Source organism: Eublepharis macularius, chromosome 12, assembly GCF_028583425.1.
Source record: "Eublepharis macularius isolate TG4126 chromosome 12, MPM_Emac_v1.0, whole genome shotgun sequence".
NCBI classification, from domain to species: Eukaryota; Metazoa; Chordata; class Lepidosauria; order Squamata; family Eublepharidae; genus Eublepharis; species Eublepharis macularius.
In genome coordinates, this window is record NC_072801.1 from 69,805,827 (window position 1) to 69,828,240 (window position 22,414).

The following is a 22,414-nucleotide window of genomic DNA, read 5'->3' on the forward strand; positions in this document are numbered from 1 at the left end:
TCATAGTAATGGCCTTGAATCGGGCCCAGAAATAGACAGAAAGCCAATGGAGTGACTGCAGAATGAGAGTGTTGTGCATGCTTGCTCTGGTTTCTGAGAGTAAATGAGCTACAGTGTTCTTAACCAGCCAGACTCTCTGAGCCAACTTAAAGGGGAGGCCTATGTAGAATGCATTACAGTTAGGCTTATCAGTCCCCTGCTGGGGGCTGGAATTGCCCACTCCAACTCTATGATACCACTTACCTAGCTGGCGGGAGGAAAAGGCGGGGGAACATGCTGCCAGGGGTGCACTCCCCAGAAATGCACTGTATTCCCAAGGCCTGTTTGGGGCCTAAATTCGCCCACTGTGAAGTGCAGGAGCTCTCCAGGGACCTTTTCAGCAGCACTCCCAGGTTCCGGAGTGGGCTGGATTAGGCACATTTGGGGCTGAAATCAGCCTGCTGCAAAGTGCAGGATTATCCCAGGGCCCTGCATGCCAATGTCACGCCACCCTGGCAGCACTCCTGGCCCCAAACAAGCCTGATATGGCCCACTGTGGAGTGCTGGAGTGCTTCTAGGAGGGCCCTGATGAGCTCCTGCACTTCATAGCATTTTGCCCCAAACGAGCCAAAATTGGCCTGCTGCAGCGCACGGGACTGCTCCCAGGAGGGGCATGATGCCCTGCATGATGACATCGCAGAGCACGAGTGAGTGGTGGGTCTCCCACCTCCCACCAGGAGGGTAAGAAGACATTGCAACCCTAATTACAGTAGTCTAGTATCTATAAGAACAACCACAACAATGGAGTGCTTATATATCGCCCTTCTGGACAGATTAGTATCCACTCAGAGCAGCAAACAATATTATTATCCTCATAGTAAAGCTGGGGAGCTGAGGCTGAGAGGAGTGGCTTAATTTAATTTAATTTAATTTAATTTATTATATTTATATTCCGCCCTCCCTGCTTTCGCAGGCTCAGGGCGGATAACAAATACAAACATGTTTAAAAACATTTAAAAACATTAAATAATACATTTAAAAACATTTAAAAACATTAAATATAACAATTCATGCTGCCCAGTGGTTCATACATGCCTCTGTGTTTGCATAGGGGTGATGGTTTAACCCCCCTTTCACGGGGGGGGGCAGGCACTGCCCGGCGTTAGCCATATGCCTGGCGGAATAGCTCCGTCTTACAGGCCCGGCGAAATGCAAGCAAATCTTGCCGGGCCCTTGTCTCGCAAGACAGAGCATTCCACCAGGTCGGGGCCAGGACTGAAAAGGCCCTGGCCCTGGTCGACGCCAGGCGGGCCTCCCTAGGGCCAGGGACACTTAAAAGATGTTTTCCGCCAGAGCGGAGAGTCCTCCGGGGCTCATATGGTGAGAGACGGTCCCTCAGATACGTCGGTCCCAGTCCGCGTAGGGCTTTGTAGGTTAACACCAAAACCTTGAACCTGATTCGGTACTCCACTGGCAGCCAATGCAGCTGGCGTAGCACCGGTGTAATATGCTCCCACACCGGTGCTCCAGCAATGACCCGCGCTGCTGCATTCTGTACCAGCTGTAACCGCCGGATCAGGCCCATGGGAAGCCCAGCGTAGAGCGCGTTACAGTAATCCAACCTAGAGGTGACCATTGCTTGGACCACTGTAGTCATGTCACGGGGAGACAAATAAGGGGCAAGCTGCCTGGCCTGCCGAAGATAATAAAAGGAAGACCTGGCAACTGCAGTGATCTGGTCCTCCATCTTCAAGGAGGAATCCAGAATCACCCCCAGGCTCCTAACCCTCGGGGCCAGTGTAAGTGCTGCCCCATCAAGTGTAGGAAGCTGGGGTCCCAAAGCCATCTCCCCACGACCCACATACAGGACCTCCGTCTTCGTGGGATTCAATTTCAGCCGACTTTGTCTCAACCAACCAGCCACAGCCTCAAAAGCACGCTCCAGGGCATCAGGGGCCGATCCAGGCTGCCCGTCCAACAACAGATAAAGCTGGGTGTCATCCGCGTATTGGTGACACCCAAGCCCGAAACTCCGCACCAGCTGGGCGAGGGGGCGCATATAGATATTAAATAATAATGGAGAGAGTATCGCTCCCTGTGGCACACCACAAACCAGTGGCCTACGAGATGACACCCTCTCCCCGAGCGCCACCCTCTGTCCCCGATCGTGGAGAAAGGAGACCAGCCACTGCAGTGCTGTCCCCTGAATCCCCACATCGGCAAGGCGGTGGGTCAAAAGCTCATGATCGACCGTATCAAACGCTGCTGACAGATCCAGCAAAATCAGCAGTGCTGATCCGCCCTGATCCAGATGTCTGCGGAGATCGTCTGTGAGGGCGACCAACAATGTCTCGACCCCATGTCCCGGGCGGAAACCAGACTGGAAGGGGTCTAGGGCTGAGGTCTCCTTCAGGAAATTCTGCAGTTGCTTCTCTGCCGCCCGCTCAATCACCTTCCCCAAAAACGGAAGGTTGGAAACTGGTCGGTAATTGAGCAGGTCAGCAGGATCTAATGATGATTTCTTCAGAAGAGGCCGTACCACAGCTTCCTTCAGCGCCTTGGGAAAAACCCCAGAGCTCAAGGACAGGTTTATAATCGCCTCCAAGGAATTCCGAAGCCCGTCAACACTGGCTTTCACCAGCCATGACGGGCACGGGTCCAAGGGGCACGTGGTAGGCTGTACCACCTGCAGAATCCTGTCCACCTCTTCCCCGAAAAGAGGGCTGAAATGATCTAATATGGGTCCCGAAGACGGCCAAGGGGCCTCTAGTTCATTTACTGTATCAACTGTGGCTGGTAAGTCGCGGCGGAGAAGCAAGATCTTATCAGTAAAAAAGCTCGCAAAAGCTTCACAGCTTATCTCCAAATTCAACTTTTGATGGTCTCCACCTGATTGGGAGACCAATGAACGGACCACATTAAATAATTTAGCTGGGCGAGAGCTAGCTGATGCGATGGAAGCTGCATAATACTCTTTCTTCACAGCTTTCACTGCCATCTCATAGGACTTCATAAACAGCCTATAAGATGTTCTTGCTTCCTCGTCCCGAGATCGCCGCCACACGCGCTCAAGTCGTCTTAGCTCCCGTTTCTGTTGCCGCAGCTCCTCTGTATACCAAGGAGCCCGGCGATTCCGGCAGCGAAGAGGACGACGGGGGGCGATTTCATCGATGGCCTCAGAGAGCCGGACTTGCCAGCCCTCCACTAGCTCATCTAATGAACCACCATGGAGCATTGGTTCCCGCAGAGCATTCTGGAACCCAATTGGGTCCATCAGTCTCCGCGGGCGAGCATAAATTTGCTCACCGCCCTTGCAGGAGGGGGGTGGCACGCCCAGCCGGGCCTTCACAACCGCGTGGTCTGACCATGGCACCAACTCTACTTTATCCAGAACCACATCCAATCCCATCCCGAAGATCAGATCTAGCGTGTGGCCTGCTTCATGTGTGGGTGCCGATACAAATTGGGAGAGTCCCAGTGTTGCCATGGCTGACACCAGGTCCGTGGCCTGTATCGAGGTGGCATCATCTACATGGGCATTGAAATCCCCCAGCACCATCAACCTGGGGTACTCCAAGGCCCACCCAGCAACCACCTCTAGCAGGCGCGGTAAGGCGTCTGCTGGTGCGCTGGGCGGTCGGTACACCAAGCAGACAGCCAAACTCTCCTCGGCATTCCACACCAGGCCCACACAATCAATGCCAGAGATCTTCGGGGCGGGAAGCGGCTTGAAGGAGAAACCCTCCCGGACAAGGATTGCCACCCCTCCCCCCCGACCCTCAGTTCGTGACTGATGAAGGACCGCATAACCCGGGGGGGTCAGCTCACCAAGAGCAACTGTTTCTCCTTCCCTCACCCAAGTCTCGGTCACGCATACCAGGTCCATATTAGCTGCCATAAAAGTATCATGCAGCATACTGGTCTTATTATTTATGGACCTGGCATTGCACAACATCAGTGTCGAAGGAGGATTTTTCCTAGCTCCAACACCGGCATGCCTCGGGATGGGGCGTAGGTTAGAAGGGCACCGAGCCTTTCCACATCTCCGTGACCTTCTCCCTTTAAACCAGGCCCCACCGCCATACCTCCCCCGTCCCCAGAGGACTGGTATCCCTGGCCCTATCTCAGATGCCTTCCTCATATCCATCCCCTTATCACAGCATACAAACATCCTAAGCAGCAATAAACAGCACCAGTTCTTCAGCAGCAGCAGTCCCCGGCAGCAGCTCCTTTGAGGCCAGAGCACCCAGGGGGTGGGGCTGAGCAGGTGGAAAAGCTCAGCCCTCGATGGAGTAGCCTCCCTGGTCAGCAGAGCGCAGGCAGCTTCAGCAGCAGCAGTCCCCGGCAGCAGCTCCTTTAAGGCCAGAGCACTCAGGGGGCGGGGCTGAGCAGGTGGAAAAGCTCAGCCCTCGATGGAGTAGCCTCCCTGGTCAGCAGAGCGCAGGCAGCTTCAGCAGCAGCAGTCCCCGGCAGCAGCTCCTTTAAGGCCAGAGCACTCAGGGGGCGGGGCTGAGCAGGTGGAAAAGCTCAGCCCTCGATGGAGTAGCCTCCCTGGTCAGCAGAGCGCAGGCAGCTTCAGCAGCAGCAGTCCCCGGCAGCAGCTCCTTTAAGGCCAGAGCACTCAGGGGGCAGGGCTGAGCAGGTGGAAAAGCTCAGCCCTCGATGGAGTAGCCTCCCTGGTCAGCAGAGCGCAGGCAGCTTCAGCAGCAGCAGTCCCCGGCAGCAGCTCCTTTAAGGCCAGAGCACTCAGGGGGCGGGGCTGAGCAGGTGGAAAAGCTCAGCCCTCGATGGAGTAGCCTCCCTGGTCAGCAGAGCGCAGGCAGCTTCAGCAGCAGCAGTCCCCGGCAGCAGCTCCTTTAAGGCCAGAGCACTCAGGGGGCGGGGCTGAGCAGGTGGAAAAGCTCAGCCCTCGATGGAATAGCCTCCCTGGTCAGCAGAGCGCAGGCAGCTTCAGCAGCAGCAGTCCCCGGCAGCAGCTCCTTTAAGGCCAGAGCACTCAGGGGGCGGGGCTGAGCAGGTGGAAAAGCTCAGCCCTCGATGGAGTAGCCTCCCTGGTCAGCAGAGCGCAGGCAGCTTCAGCTTACCCAAGGCTACCTGCAGAGCTCATAACAGTAGAGGTAACTGAACCAGCAGAGAGCTGATTCGCAGCCCAAAACTTAACGACTATGCTGTAGCGATGTTACAGTGCAGTGAATCCAAATTGCCTTTGTCAAAATAGGGCTTCCAAGCTAGTCAGAATTCTGAAAAGGCCTTTTTTTTGTAGCTGCATTTACTTGCTTTTCTAGCAGAAGTGCTAGATCTCTTAACTGAGTCAGCCAAGGTCAACTGAACTCCATCAAAGGTCAGAAGCACAATGTCCTTCAAGGTCTCTACTTTTCCAGACTCACTTCTGTCTTCTCTGGGTTCAGTGGGGGATAACATTGAGCCCTGTGGAACCCTGCAAAATAATTCCCACTCTGGAGATAGCTGGTCTCCAACAGCAACCCTTTGAATCCCTCCCATGAGGAATTATTTAAACCAGTCTAAGGCACATCCTTTGATACCTACTTTTTTCTCCAAACTGTTCAGCAGGATGGCATATTCTATTGTGTTGCAGAGTGCAGGTAGATCCACCTCCCATCAAATGAAAAAAGAAGTTTGAAAGCAACACTTTTCTTGCCACTTGCAAACAGCAAGAAAAGAGTTGCTTTAAAACGCCTGCCACTTTTTTCAGTCAATGGGACCCCCTCCTCCCCCTCTCATGGGCTGAAAACGGTGCGAGTTTGAAAGCAGCAACTCTTAGTGTTGCTGCTTTCAGCTGATGCTTTTTTCAGCCCATGAGAGGGGGAGTCAGGGACCCCCTCTTCCCTCCAGCTGATGGGAGTCCCCCCCCCCAGCAGCTGAAAAAAGCAGTGGGCATTTGAAAGCAGCAACAAGTCTTACTGTTTTCAAATGCCCACAACTTTTTTCAGCCTATGGGAGAGGGAGGAGGGAACCCTCTCTTCCCCCTCCCATCAGCTGAAAAAAGTGGCGGGCAGTTTAAAGCAGCAACACTTTTCTTGCCACTTGCAAGCAGCAAGAAAAGTGTTGCTTTCAAACTTTCCTCCCTACCGCTTTTTTCATTTGATGGGAGGGGGAGGAGGAGGTTCTGCTGCTGCTTTTCCCGAAGCTTCCCTAAGCAATACAAGTCACTTTGGGAAGCTTTGCTTCTGGATTCTCGATTTGGCTCAGCAATGCTGGGGCCAATTCGGAAATCCCAAATCTTTCAAAATTGGACCTGATTCGGGTTAAAAACCCAACACAGAAATCCGAAGCGCACACCCCCACTCTCAACCACTTTGGCTAGAAAGGGCAGATTACAGAAAAGGTGATAATGGCTACATCATTTTTGTCTGATGATTTTTCAAGTAGTGGGTGGGTGACTGCCTTTCTGAGAGGCTGAGGGAAAGTGTCTTGAGTTATAGACCGATTTATGATGGACGTCAATGACTCCTTTATGCGGTTTTTACTAGATTTTAGTAGCCAAGATGGGTAGTGATCCAGAGTACAAGTGGTGATCTTCATGGATGCTTGAATTCTGTCAATTTCCCTCACTGTGATTGGCTCAAAATGATTCAGAAGTGGGCCAGATCATCCATCGAGCATTACTTCTGGCTTACCTATATTACAGGTGGCATCCAGATCAGGGCGTATTTGAGTTATTTTATCAGCAAAACTCTTTGCAAAGATGTTGCAATTAATTATTCTTGAACCAGCAAAGTTTCTGATTTGGGCGTCAAAAGATCTCAAGATACCTTAAACAGCTGGGATGGCCATGTAACATTAGCCAATGTAACATTTCTTTGCTACTAGAACTGCTGCTTCATAAGTTTTCCAGTGGGCTCAATCCAATTGGGCACGAGTTTTCTGCCAGCGTCTTTACAGATGTCTTCCAGTCTTCTTAGATCACTCAGCTCTTTGGTGAACCATGGGGGTGGTTTCCACTGCAAGGAGGGAGGGAGCTGCAAGGAGCAATCTTGTCAATAGCTTCAAGGAGTTATACGTTCCAGAAAAAGATGGATGGACAGACCAATGCAGCCTTTTATTTATATAAATATATTTTAACTTTAATTTGGTGTGTGTGTTTGAAATGCCGCTGTGGGGATCCTACACTGGGTGGAAAGTTTGCACAGAAATATTTTAAATGAATAAATAATCTCTGTGTTTGCCCTTCCTATGGCTGAGGAGCAATTTCTTTGATCCCATCCTTTTGAAGACAAAGCAGGAAGACTGTTAAGAGCCAGTGTGGTGCAATGGCTAGAGTGTCAGACTAAGAACTGAGAGACCCAGGTTTGAATCTGCAGTAGATCATGGAAGTTCAATGAGTGCCCTGGGGCCATTCACACACTATTGGCTTAACCTACCTTGCAGGGCTGTTGTGAGGATAAAATGGAGGCGGAAGACTGATGTAAGATGCTTTCAGTCACCATTGGAGACAAAGGGAGGGTATAATTGAAACTAACTAAATAAACTATGTAAGGCAATACAACTCTGTCAACTCTTCAATAGATGGTGTAGTATTGTTTTTCTAAGAAACAAAAGCTATATACTTTTTCAAGAACAAAAACTATGATAAACTTCCAGCAAGCCATTATTCTGATCTAACACTTTAAAATTCCTGGCTGCAGGCCAGGGTTTAGTTGCTGGTGTCTTTGTCTTGCTCCTTGGCAATTGTCATGCAATAGTGGAGACATGAACTTCTATTCAGAACAGACAAGCATGTACTTCAGGAATGCCCTTGAGAATTCACAACCTTAACTACAGAACCCTATAACTAGCAAATAAGATTATAATTAAGTTATCCGCTTACTAAATCCTCTGAGAACATGAAGTGACTCATAACAAAATGAATAATGAAGATGGTGAAAGATAGTATGAACATATCCCCATAACATTCAGAACTGTGGTAGGGTCAGGATCACACATCCGACTCTGAAGATATATCTGGCTTCAGACTTATCAAAGGACAGAAGGAGCATTCAGGTCAGACAGTTTGAAACGTGGTTTGATCCAACTAGCTTTTCTGCTGGTGAAAAAGGCTGGAGTAGTCCTCTTTGACCACCAAATAAGCCTCTTCTGGGCATCATGTGACAGGCATGTACAAAAGCCCTGTTATACTAAGAGAGGGATTAGGAAAGGTCGAGTGAAATCGCTGGCTGGATCCAACCCATGGAGATTTTCTTGCCAGTGCTATAAATACGGACAAGGGGATCTGTCTTCAAGGTGAAGATCTGCACCCAGAATGGTCATACTGGTGGTGTTGCTGCTGCTGCTTCCACCCCAACTGGCATCTAAGGCTCATGTTGTTGAATGCAAGACCTGGAACCCGCGTAATATTCATCACAAGTATCTTCATCCCGGAGATATCATTCTGGGAGGGATCATGTATCTCATCTTTTTCTCCTCCCCTCCAAAAAACTTCACCAAAGAACCAATGGGCCCTCTACATGAACCTTTCGCGTAAGAGATTATGCTTTTTCCTGTATTATCTTTTGGTCTTGCTTTTATCCTCTAGCACAGCATGGGATATGGAAAGATGCTTGAGCGGCAGCAGTGTATGAAAGTACTTCTATGAGAATTTTACAACCTTGTCCTGAGATGACCAGTCATTGCACACTAAATGTTTTGCCTAGTTTTTTGTTTCTCCCTAGAGCCTTGCAAGTGGATGATCTTCTCCACTGTGTTTTGGTCACTTCTCTCTACTTGGAGCCAGCCTAGATCTAAATGACTCACAGCAATCTTAGCTAGACTTCTCCTGGGTTCAGTGGTGGAGAAAATTACTTTTCTTCTGTTTGATGTACTATCCTTTCCCTTCCCTTACTTCTCCTTTGGTAAATGTATCTAAGGGCCAAGCTACACATGACGAATGACACTTGAACAGCAAGTGTATTTCTCCCTGTTCACTTGCCCTCCACTCAATCCACTTGCCGTTCAAGTGTCATTCGTTATGTGTAGCTTGGCCCTGAGTCAAGCATGCTACAGGAACAGTATTCAGATTTCCGTGATTCAAATTCGAAAGGATTCATAAAAGAATAAAACACACACATATTGACTCTATGGAGCAGAATGGACTAAAGATTAAACATAATCCTTCTGGCACTGTTCCAGACTTGTACCTAATAAATGTTAAAATAGGGACACGTACTTTCTCCTTGGAGGTACCAGACCTCAGAAATGTTCTATTTTGTTGGTTTTTAGAATTGGGACTTATCTCAGTGTCCCTCGACATGTAAGAATCCTTAGATAAATAAAAGCTTAGTCCCTCATGGCTGGAGTGAAAATGGCTAATGGCAACTAATGGAGAGGTGCTTGTGTTGCAGCAATGCATGACAGTGCTTCCATTATGAGAACATCATGACTGTGGCTGTTTTCACACATCTTTACATAGCGCAAAACTCACGGAATGAGGGTGTCTCCATGGAATGATTTCTAACATCGTTGTGCCATGGTTCCATTTTTGCGGCATGATAACGTCAGAAATCGCACCATGAAGATGCCCTCGTTCCATGAGTTTTGTGTGATGTAAAGATGTGTGAAAATGGCTCTTGTCCTGTGATGACCAGTCATCGCACACTAATCCATTTGCCCAGGGTTTTCTCTCTCTCTCTCTCTCTAGAGCCTTAGAAGTGGATGAACCTCCCCACTGTGTCTTGTACAGCCCTCAAATTCTAAAGGATTAATAAAATTAATTAAAATTATAAAGCAAACACGTATTTTCTCATTGGAACAGAGTTGACTAAAAATATAAGAGAATAAACATTATCCTTGTGACACTTTTCCAAACTTGTTTAGTCCTTCATGACTTGAGTGAAAATGGCTAACGGCAGGGCTTTTTTTCAGCTGGAATGTGGTGGAACGGAGTTCCGGAACCTCTTGAAAATGGCCACATGGCTGGTGGCCCCGCCCCCTGATCTCCAAACAGAGGGGAGTTTAGATTGCCCTCCATGCTGCCGAGCGGTGCGGAGGGCAATCTAAACTCCCCTCTGTCTGGAGATCAGGGGGCGGGGCCACCAGCCATGTGACCATTTTCTCCAAGGGCAACCCACTGAGTTCCACCACCTCTTTTCCCAGAAAAAAAGCCCTGGCTAACGGCAACTACCTCCTTCTTCCTTGTGTCCAGGTGATATATAATTTTTGCCCACGTGCTTGTGGGTCATTTTTTTTCTTTTTGTCAAAATGGAAGGTTTACTCTACACTTTTGTCATATAAATTCTGCATTCTGAGGAGTGAGTCTCTACTGTCGATAGCCGTTCGTATCTCTTTCTCCTACCTGGCTTGTGTCATACGGATTTAAAAGAATCAAATTGCTTCAAGACTGTATGATTCCAAGCCTGGCAACTTTCCCCTGGTGTATCAAATAACTCTTCAGTGAACACCCTATTACAGTGAACTTTGAGTGGAATTCTGGGGTGTATAGAATTTCTTTGTGGCGAATAACACAATTCTCTGTGCAGTGCAGTGCCTCAGAATTACCAGCATATCCTGGCCATGGCATTTGCCATGAAGGAGATCAATGAAAATCCCAGGCTCTTGCCCAATGTCACCCTGGGTTTCCATATCTATGATAGCTATTTGAATCCAAGGTGGACCTGTCATGCCCTGCTGCAACTTCTTTCCCCCTGGAGCAGACTTGCCCCCAACTATAGATGTGACAACCAGGACAATCTATTTGCAATTATTGAAAGATTTTCCTCTGCAGCTTCATCCCTGATACCGAGTGTGTTGGGCATGTACAAGATTCCCCAGGTAGGATAGATCTGCAGAATATATTAAAATAAATATTCATACATTCTTTGTATATGTGTACATATCTGTGTATTGTGGGGAAAGACATGATGGTATTCCATGGAATGTGGGAAAAAAACTTATCTTTTGTGGGATTCAGTTTTTCAAAGGTTTTTAGAGTGTTTCATATCCTTTAATTTCTGTGTTTTTGAAACTGAGGAATAATTTATACATTACTTGAACAGACTGCTTCCACTTCTTCTCGTGCTACATATCAGGCCTGCAAAGTTATATTTTTCCATGTAACGTCAGTTTCACACCTGGAGCTCAGGCTGTGTGTCATGCAAAGAAGTTAGTTGCCCAACCTCATTAGATGCAGGGATGTTTTTTTCCCCTTCCTGCTTTCAGAATGAAGCACAAGTGTATGAGTGGGCAGGGCTGGAGCCAGTATTCCATGCCACCCATCTTGGGGGAAGGAGGCAGAGGATAACCATTGGCCAGTACTGCACCTTAGCAAAAGTCCTTTTGTTGTGGCAACTGTATGCTTACGTGACATGACTTAGGCAAGTAGGGGATAACAAGTTGCCACTGAGATCAAGCAGAATTGGGAAGTGGGGGCTGGATTCATATTAGCTTGGAAATTGGGCTGTTTGGAAGCAGAGTGTGATTGCCAAGCATGTAATACTTTCATTGGGTGAGGTGGCCTGTGTGATTTGTAGGTCTAAAACAAATCAGAGAAGCAGGGGCATCAAGTGGTTTTGAAGACTGCCAGGGACCACAAATCTGCTCTATCAGTGTATGGAGTGTATTCATGAGAACACAAGGCTGTAGTCTGGGATGTTTATTTCAGCATGACAAGGGGGGGTCACCATTGATGCAATATCTGTTCTGGGCAGTAACCTGCTAGATCCTGGAAGATGAGCTGGCAGCCAGTTATCCCCCAAGATGCCCCTTCTTATCTATTACCACCAAATTACTCAGATGTGTGTATGTGTATGTACCATCAAAGCAACCCCAGCAAAGGACTTTCAAGGCAGGTGAGAAGCAGAGGGGGTTTGCCAGTGCTCCCTTCAGCCAATGTTCCTTGGTGGTCATCCATACAAGTAGCAGCCCTGCTTAGCTTCCGAAATCAGATGAGATTGGTCTATGCCATGCCACCTTCTCTCCCGAACTACTCATATGCATATACACATATCCAGGGGTCATTTCGTAGAAAAAGAGCTGGAGGAACTCATTAGCATATCTCATTAGCATGTGCCACGCCCCTTGACATCACCAGAAGTGTGTCATTAGCATAACTGATTTGCATATACCACACCCCTGACATCACCTATCCTGGCTGTTTTAGACCCAATCCTGGCCATTCAGGGCCGAAATTGGGCCCAAAATGGCAAAAAGGGGCTGAAAGTGGCCAAAAACGGGCCCAAAATGGTCAGGATCGGGCCGCTGCTGAGTGGGAGAGTGATCTACCATCCATCAGAGGCCTGATTCGGGCTGTTTCAGCCCCAATCCAGGCTGAAACAGGCCCCAAACGGCTGAGAGTCAGGTGGGCGGGGCCAACTGACATGTGACCTCTTTGGGCAACTGCCGCCAGAACTGTGTTCCGGCTCATTCCCCCTCGAAATGAGCCCGGCACATATCCCAATTACAGTAAAAAAATCTCAAAATATCCCTATCTCCACTCTTATATTTATTCTTAGCTCTCTTATGGCTATGCTCCACTATCGACAGAAGTCTCTCAAGTACTTTCCTTCTATCAAATGGTACCAAATGAAATCCTTCAGTACAAAGGGATTCTGAAGTTACTTCTCCATTTCAAGTGGACCTGGGTTGGATTCTTTGCTGGAATTTTTATGGATTCAGAATGGTTCATGAAGAACATACTTCCTGAATTTTCCAAGAACGGCATCTGTTTTGACTTCATAGACACTGTCTACAGTTATGGTATGGATTATGTATTTCAAAAACTAATAAAGTGGTCAGAGAAAGTATATGATAAACTCATGAAGACCAAAGCCAACGTTCTGGTTTTTTACGGAGATGATCATAACATATTTCATTTCAGACTACTTTTAAGTAAAACAATATATAAAAATAATTTACAAAAGCCAAAAGGAGAAGTCTGGCTTCTTCCAGCCCAAACAGAAATAAAATCACTTCCCAGCCCTAGGCACTGGAGTCCACGATACTTTCACGGTGCATTATCAGTTGCCTTTCACTCTAATGATGTACAAGGATTCCAAGAATTTCTTCTGAGCAGAAGGCCTTCCAATGCTAAAGAAGATGGTTTTCTCCAGGACTTCTGGGCAACTGCATTCAACTGCTTGTTCCCCAATTCCTTTCTGAGACACTCTCAGTACTTCACCTACACCACTAACTGCACTGGAGAGGAGAAGCTGGAAAAACTTCCTCAACCATATCTGGAAATGAGCATGACTGGTCACAGCTACGCCATCTACAATGGGGTCTACATGGTGGCTCATGCTTTACATGCTCTGTATTTGTCCAAGTCTAGAAGAGAAATGACAGAAGAAAAGAGAAAGAAGCTTCACAGTCTAAAGCCATGGCAGGTAATGGCAACTCTCCTGTTTGAGGAAGACTCTAATGGCCAACCTAGAATGATGGCTTTCCTGGGTTTATATCCATGTCTGCTAATTCCATTTTTAATTGATATGTAGCTTTTTAAAACACAGATCTGCATGGTGTCCCCCCCACACACACACACCAGGCTGGGGCATCCCTAGGCACAAAGGCTTTCTGGCCATCCAGCTTGACTGGAAGCATGGCCTCGTCACCTTGCCCTGGCATTGCAGTTGGCTGGGGAGGAGAGGGATTGCCCCTCAACCCTCCATGGGCTGCTTCCACTGCTTTCCTCCTGCTCTCACCTCCTCTTGTAGGAGGAAGAGAGCAATCTGGCCACCCCTTGCTATGCCACTCCTATCCTAGGGCTGATGCTTATTGCCTGCCCTGTGTGGAGATGGGAAGGCTCAGCCCTGGCAGCACTTCTTTGCATAAGGAGGCCGCAACAGGAGGAAAGCAAAGTTTATGACTACTACGACTACTACGACGACTACTACTACGACTACTACTACTACTACTATTCTACTATTACTACTACTACTACTACTATGACTACGACTATGACTACGACAACTACTACTACTAATAATAATAATAATAATGAAGGAGGAGAAGAAGAAGAAGTTTGTGCATATATATCGCTGTTCTAGACAGATTAGTGCCACACTCACAGCGGATAACAAGTCAGTGTTATTATTATCCCCACAACAGACATGCTGTGAGGTAGGTGAGACTGAGAGAGCTCTGAGAGAGCTGTGACTGTCCCAAGTTCACCCAGCTGGCTTCAAGTGGAGGAGTGGGGAATCAAACCCGATTCTCCAGATTAGAGTCCTGCCACTCTTAACCACTACACCAAATTGGCTTTCTGCATAACTACATTGTGAGAACATGTGAAATGTTGAAATACTATTGCAGTGCTCCATGATTTCATCCCTATTCTCCTCTATTTGTAAAAAATAGACACAGGATGGGTTGCTGTTTCCATCCCCAAGTATCCTTGTCCTTTCTTCTTCCAGGCTTTATCCAAGTATGAACTGTCTAGGTGACTTCTGGTACTTTTGAAAACCCAATTACTCTATGAATGTTTTCCTCCATTCTTTGGCACATATTCTGCATACTTACAGTCTGTACAGGGGCTTCATTCTTCTAAGACTCTCTCTCTCTTTTTAAAGAGTTTTATTTATTTAATAAAATGACAAAACATAAAAGTACAGTTAAACTAAGATTCACTCAACAAAAAATAAAAAACACCAACTAATGAATGCAAAACTAACAAAACATAGGAAAATAACAAAAAAAGAACATAGACAGAAAATGACTAAATAAATTATAAGAAGGCTTCCGGTTTTCTCTATGACAAATATAAGCATCATTTTCAATTTTTTCTTACTCTGTGTTAAAGATAAAAACTCTCCTAAAGCAACTAACAACAGAATGGCACTGGTTGTCACCTATAGTTCCCAGCTCAAACCCATCCAACATATCATCAGTGATCTACAGCCCATCCTGGAAAACAATGCCTCTCTCTCACAAGCCCTGGGTGGAAGGCCTCTCCTTGCCTACAGACAGCCCTCCAACCTTAAACGACTTCTCACTTACAACCATGAACCAGCTAACTAAGTCACCAACACAGGAACCAAACCCTGCAACAGACCCAGATGCCAACTCTGCCCTCATATCTACTCAGGAAATATGATTACAGGACCCAATGGTGTCAACTACACTATCTCTGGCTCTTACAATTGCTCATCCTCCAATGTGATATATGCCCCTCATTTGCCATCAATGCCCATCTGCTCTGTACATTGGACAAACCAGCCAACCTCTGTGCAAAAGAATAAATGGACACAAATCTGACATTAAAAATAGCAAGACCCAGAAACCAGTGGGAGAACATTTCAATCTACCAGGACATTCCATCAAGGATTTAAAGGTCACCATAGTTCAACAGAAACCTTTCAAAAACAAAATCCAACGGGGAGCTGCTGAATTGGAATTCATATGTAAATTTGACTCAGTTAGACATGGATAGAATAGAGACTATGAATGATTATCTCATTATCAAGTAACTGATTTCATTAACAGAAGCAAACGGATCTCATCAGAAGCAAGCTGATTTGCATCTACGCCCCCATCCCCTCACCACCTATATATATATGGCTAGTTTCTTCTTACCCTCCATGCATCTGACGAAGAGAACTGTGCTTCTAGAAAGCTTATGCTACAGTAAAGTTAGTTAGTCTTAAAGGTGCTACTGGAATCTTTACTATTTTGCTGCTACAGACTAACATGGCTAACTCCTCTGGATCTGTCTCAATGCAGGGACACTTCTCTCTTCTTGACTCCTATGGGGGAAATGGCAGTCAAGTCACTGCATAGCAACAGAGCAATGATTAGTCAATGACATAAAAAACTGCATTCATTTCATTCCCCTACTCTTCCAGTGTCCTACTTTAAAAAAACAAAACACCTTTCCACTGAAAACTCTGCATTTGCCATCCTTCATTTTGTCTTCTATTATTTGTTTCCTTTCCAAAAGTGAGAAAAGAGGGAGAGAAGGCACAACTTTGCCATTATTCCATACAGGGGATTGGGGGGGTGGGTGAGGAGTAGAGTAGCTGTTTTTCAATCAAAGGACACCAGGGCCGTTTCCAGACGGCTTACCTGCCTCCGGAACGTCGTGCCGTCTTGCGGGGAAAACGTATAAAGGTGATGTCGCTCAAAACTCGCGCGAGAAAACGTGATATTTCGCATTTTCCCCGCAAGATGGCGTGACGTTCCAGAGGCAGGTAAGCCGTCTGGAAACGGCCCAGAACTGCAATGGAGTTAATGCAGCCATCCACTAAGAATTCCCAGGTTGAAAACAAATTGAACCAAGGGGTCCAATTCTACAGGACCCGGAACAAGGTGCTGTTATGGATGGGAGATATAAAGATGCCTTTAACTGAACACTCCCAGGAAATCAAACTCTTTTCTCAGGGAGAGGACAATAAAGGTTTTGCATGGCCATCGACTGGAGATGAGGTTCCAACCATTTGTTCCACTGGGCTAGAAAGATGTTTGTTTGTGTGACTTTTGGTAGCCAATAAAACTAGATGCTACATGCCAAATCTGCATGGGTGACCGGCTGGACTGAAGGGATGCTTCCCCACCTAGGATTGGTCAGGAGAAAAGATTAATGGAGATCTGTATGTCCTTGGCTGTGTGTTTGTTTGGGACCAAGAGAAAGGAGTTTTGGGGCCAGGCATCTGTCTCTGTCTCTGTCTCCTGTGTTCAGGGGGAATGGGACACCCTTGCCTCCCGGGGCACGTTTTGGGATGCCAGGTAACATCAGAGTGATTCTCAGGTTAGACTACTTAGACATTTCTACCCTTTCTCTGCTCTGCGACATATTAGATGGTGGTGGAAAGTACCATCAGGTTCCTAGAGGCATGCAAGGCAAGAGACTTACAGTTTTGCCATTTCCTGCCCCTGCATAGCAACCCTGGTCTTTCTTGGAGGTCTTCCATCCAATTGTTGACCAAGGCTGACTCTGCTTAGCTTCTGAGGTCAGACAAGATGAGGCTTGCCTGGGCTGTCCAGGTCATTCAATACAGATCTCTGTTTTAGATGAAGGCTGTGCCTAGATTCTTCCCATCATGGCTAACTGTTTGGCAATTTGTACATGGTCAGAGGCTTACCAGAGCCGTTTCCAGACGGCTTACCTGCCTCCAGAATGTCACACCATCTTGCGGGGAAAACACGAAATATCGCGTTTTCTCGCGCAAGTTTTGCACGATGTCGCACAAAACTTGCGTGAGAAAACGCGATAATTTGCATTTTCCCCACAAGATGGCGCAACGTTCCGGAGGCAGGTAAGCCATCTGGAAACGGCCCTGTTTGGGGTAGTGATTAAGAGTGGCAGGACTAGCAGCCATTCAGTTGTCCTGAAGGGAAGTAAATAAATCAAATGTCGTTGTTGTTGTTACCTGCTGGTGAAAGAGAAGATGAAAAAGTGCTCTGTCCCCACAAAGGACAGAGAGAAGGACAAGGAGTGAGCCAGCCCAGAACTGCAGCTCTGGTGGGGCCTGCACCTGAATTACGCTAGCAGGGAACAACTTTCCTCATGCCACTGGCTGGGAAATTCAGAGAATCAAAGGAAAATTAGATGTCAACTGAGGATTATGATAAGCACTTGAGTATGAAAAACCACAGATTTGGGGGAGGTTTTTTTGCAATGCCTATGAATCCCAGATTTGTGTAACCATTCCAGAAAATCATGATAATGAACCAAAACAGCCTTTTTTTATTAATATTGTTGGCTCAGAAACTCCAGAATTCACAGCATAATAAAGAATTTAAAAAGTCATGATAAATCAATGGCAGATGTATGTACATTGGTGGAAAAGATTTTGTTCTCTCCTTCCCAGTTCTATCATTTGGTCTGGGTTCTTACAGCATGGCTCCCACACAAGATAAACTTACTAATACAGCCATCAACATTAATATCATATTTGGAATAAAGTTGGTCCCAATTTCCTGCAGCATTCTTTTCTTAACTGCTCTGTTTTTCCTTTTCAAACTAGCTCCACTACTTCCTGAGATATGTATCTTTTAATAACAGTGCTGGGGACAAAGTTTCCTTGGTTCAGAATGGGGAACTAGAAGCAAGATTTGATGTTATCAACTGGGTCAGCTTGCCCAACCAATCTTTGGTTAGACAGAAAATTGGAAAGATTGATCTCCAGGCTCCAGCAGGTCAAACTCTCTCAATTAATGAGGATATCATCGCATGGGACCATTGGTTTCACCAGGTAAGAGTAAAATCCTGGAACTGTTTTGAGTGCTATGTTGCTCAAGACAGATTACAAAATGCAAAGAAAAGTTCAATTAGACAGCAATGACCATAAAGAAATGTCATAGGACTATGTTTACAGAAATTGAAAAACATTGCAGGAAGTAAAAAACGACTAAAGGATGGCATAACATAATACATAATATATAACATGAGTTACAAAGGGAGAACAGTGCACTAAAAGGATGGAGCATACAATAACCATTGCAGTAAGCTAGCAACCTAACCCTTATAAAACAACTCCTGCATACTAATGCCTTTAAAATGTGCCTTGTTGTTGAACATTTTCATTTTCCACATGCTGCAGAATATAAGGTGGGAGCTCCCACAGAGAAAACACATGAAAGGACGGCAATCATTGCAAGGTGGCACCTTCAGAAGGCTTTGTCCAAATGAGCAAAGCTGTTTCAATGCAACATAAAATGAGAGGGGATTCCACAACTATCCAAGTCCATTAAGAGCTTTTTAGGCAGTCAGCAGAACATTAACTTAAATCCAGTGTCTAATCATCAGGCAATGAAGGGTGACATGCATGTTTCACCTAGCACCCCACAATAACCAGAGCGTGGTGTTCTGTGTCAACTGGAGTTTAAGAGTTGTCTTTAAGGACAGACTCACTGAGTCAGGACTCAGGCTTCACTACCCACTCATCTCCTTGAGAGTCAGGACTTACATGTAGACAACTACGTGTGATGGTCAGTACCTGGATCTGGCACAGAAGTCCTCATGAACCACCTTACTCAGCAGAGCTCCCTTCCCCGCCATAAGGTGAAATGGACTGAGGGAAAGCAGCCCGAGATGTTCTGGAGGCCATTTCTAGTGAGGTCTTAATCAGTCCAGAATACTGCAGAGAACTAAGTCTAGCACTGCCTGCTTACCTGGTAGTGAATCTCTTCTAAGCTACCTCGACATGAGCCTGCTGCCTCCACTGCTCCTGCCAGGTAGAGGTGGATACTGCTTGGCTTGTGGAGCAGGTGGTGGGCGGGCATTGAGTTCCACCAAACTCTGGGGGAAGGACAGATGGAAGTTCTGATGGAGAAACCTCAAGTGCAGGTCCTCCAGGAACAGATGGGTCAGAGTTTGGTTACCAGGCATGGCCTTACTACCAGCAAGTTCTGGGGGTGAAGTGGGGGTACCATCATTGACAGCATGATATCTCTTTTGAAGCAAACATGGTAGTGACATTATGCCTCTCTAGGAATCTCTGGAAACTCTATGGTAAATCCAGTTCAAGTGTGGAAGTGACATAATGCTGTAGCTGACATTGATTTCTTTTACATTATTTTTCTTGCTGACCACAGGAGTGGTGGTAGCAAACAGGAGCAGGGACATCTGCCACCCCTAGTGGGAACCTAGTAAGCCTTGTTAGAGTCGTCTACTACGCTGGGGTCTCTCTGAGTTCCCTGATCTCCTCCAGGCCCTGTATCTGGGTCGCTGGGTCAGAATACCTCTGCTCCTCTACTAACCAGAGCCCACAGCACAGATCCTATCACTCCAATTCTATGTCATGTCCACTATCTGTGAATTTGCTTTCAAGTTAAATATATGGTGTTAGTGTCTTATCTATAATTCCTAAACACCCTGGGACCAGTACACGTGAAGGACCTTCTCTCCAGCTATGAGCCCATGCACAAACTCACATCTTTTTTAAAAAAAAATGTTTCTGTGGTATGATTCATATATGCATTTATTAAAGAGTCATGTTATTTTCTGAACCTTAAAAAAATCCCAAACTCTTGTTAATATTGACAGCCTCTTATTTCATTAATGCATTAGACACGGCCAATTTCTGTATGCACTGAGAGTTGCCATCCTGGTTATAGAAAGAAAAAGAAGGAGGGGGAACCATTCTGTTGCTACGATTGCACTCCATGCCCAGAGGGGAAGATATCTGCTCAGAAGGGTGAGAATCCTACTGTAATGTTTTTCAACAGAAGGACTTTAATAATTCTAAAAAAGAAGGCTCAGTCAAGATCCATGTACATATTGATAGATATCCACACACTTGTCGACATTTTATATAGTCTGTAGTTAACATCATTTGGAGGTGTGGAGTTGAATCCCTGAGAGACACTGGTGTCCTCCTGCCTGGCTGAGGTCATCTTGCTAGAAGCAGAGCCTGGGACACCACCCATAGGATGTGGGCAAACTCAGACACCCAGAAAGCCAGTCATGCGGGTGTATGGTCCATCAAAAGCAGATTGGAATAGGGATGGTTCACCTGGGACATCCCACCCATCAAAGTAGGCAATATCTTAGGCATGAGAAACTGAAGGATTAGGAGGCATCAATCAAGAGGGATAAGCTTTTGCCAAGGTGCAGCAGAGAGGAGCTAGGGAGGGACTTAAAAGGAGCAATTTGGTATGATTTTTCTCCTGGATGGTGAGAAGGGGGAATGAATCATTGGTTGAAGTGTAGTCCCTCTCCATAGCGGGCCCACAGGAAACCTCATCCCCTTGCCTGCAACATTATTGAGTCATGGCTCCACTGTGGACTATGGATCGCAGGGTACTTTTTTGGATGGAATGAGTGGATCCTTACAATGCAGACATGTCATAAACCATGGGGTTAAAAACATCTGTAGTCATCTCACCCTGAGATGAGCACCTTAAAGTCAAATGAAGCTGGTAGATGAAAAACACAGTTAGCCAGGATAGGAGCCAGGGCCTGATCCGATGTGCTGAACAGACCTGCAAAAAGGGCAGCTCTGACCCCCTTGAAGCTGGCCAGATCATTCCTTGGAGGCACATTAAAAAGCCTGGCTCTGGTCACAAAACTCTGTATAGATGAGTCAGTGTTCTTGCTGTCAACTGGACCCAACTCATCCACTGATTAATGTTGTCAAGATGAAAAGTTAATAGGCCATTCTGGCATAGAATAATTTCTCATGCCTATATCCTACATCTCTTTTGTATTATTGATTTTTTTTTCTATTTCAGACATGGCTGATTGTTTTCAATGCAAAGATGACCAGCATCCAAACAATGAACAGAATGTGTGCATTCCTAAGGTGGAAACGTTCTTGTCCTATGAGGAACCTTTGGGGATGAGTTTAGCCCTGATTGCTCTTCTGTTTCCTTTTATCACAGTCCTCATCTTAGGACTCTTTATAAAGCACCACAACACTCCCATTGTCAAAGCCAACAACCGGAGCCTCACCTACACTCTTCTCCTCTCCCTCCTGCTCTGTTTCCTTTCTGCTTTGCTCTTCATTGGCCAGCCTGAGAAGGGGACCTGTCTCCTCCGCCAAACGGCATTTGGCACCATCTTCTCAATGGCTGTTTCTTCTGTGTTGGCTAAAACCGTCACTGCGGTTTTAGCCTTCCTGGCTACCAAACCAGGATCCAGTTTGAGGAACTGGGTGGGAAAAAGACTGGCCAACTCCATGGTTTTTTCTTGTACCCTTATTCAAGGGGGTATTTGTGGTTTATGGCTGGCAATCTCTCCCCCATTCCCAGATGTCGATATGAATTCAATCATGGAAGAAATTATTCTGACATGTAATGAGGGCTCCACTGTCATGTTCTACTGTGTCTTGGGCTACATGGGCTTCCTGGCCATTGCCAGCTTTGCTGTGGCTTTCCCAGCTAGGAAGTTACCTGACACTTTCAATGAAGCCAAGTTCATCACCTTCAGCATGTTGGTCTTTTGCAGTGTTTGGCTCTCCTTTGTCCCAACCTACCTGAGCACAAAAGGGAAATACATGGTGGCCACGGAAGTCTTCTCCATATTAGCCTCCAGTGCTGGCCTGTTAGGCTTCATCTTTCTTCCCAAATGCTACATTATTGTTCTGAAGCCTGAGCTGAACAACAGGAACTATCTTATAAGGAGGAAGCACTGAAGATATTCTAGTGTCCTGCTCAGTTTTTGTCCTCATCCAACCTCACCAATTATTTCCAGTTTTAAAATACACTTGGAGTTCTCTGTGTTATATACAAAACTTCGGAGATCTGAATAGTTACAATGTGCACAATTTGTTTTGGTTTGCAGCCTTTTTGACCACACCTACCAACATCTCTTTTTGAAGTGGGAGTCACTAAAAAACCCAACTTTCCTTTTTTTGACATATTTTATTTATAGTCTATCTTTCTTAATGAGACTCAAGGTGGATTGTACAGTTTAATTCAATATGATCAACAGCTAGGTCATTTAATAAACAATATAACAAGGTACAGATTGCAGAAATTTGAAAACAAGCAAAAATCTGATACGGAGATGAAACAAAGTTGAAACAAAACATATGCAATTTGACATGACAAATGAGAGTTACGGTGCATC

The 22,414-nt window shown here is 46.2% G+C and overlaps 1 protein-coding gene across 1 annotated transcript; it reads left to right on the plus strand.

Annotated features, from left to right (window-relative positions):
• The first annotated feature begins 13,154 nt into the window (after positions 1–13,154).
• LOC129339714 (vomeronasal type-2 receptor 26-like) lies at positions 13,155–21,977 on the plus strand. The gene is made up of 4 exons (XM_054994295.1): positions 13,155–13,292; positions 17,868–18,095; positions 19,913–20,039; positions 21,076–21,977. The coding sequence occupies exons 1-4, from the start codon at positions 13,155–13,157 to the stop codon at positions 21,975–21,977; spliced, it is 1,395 nt and encodes a 464-aa protein (XP_054850270.1).
• Positions 21,978–22,414: the final 437 nt, after the last annotated feature.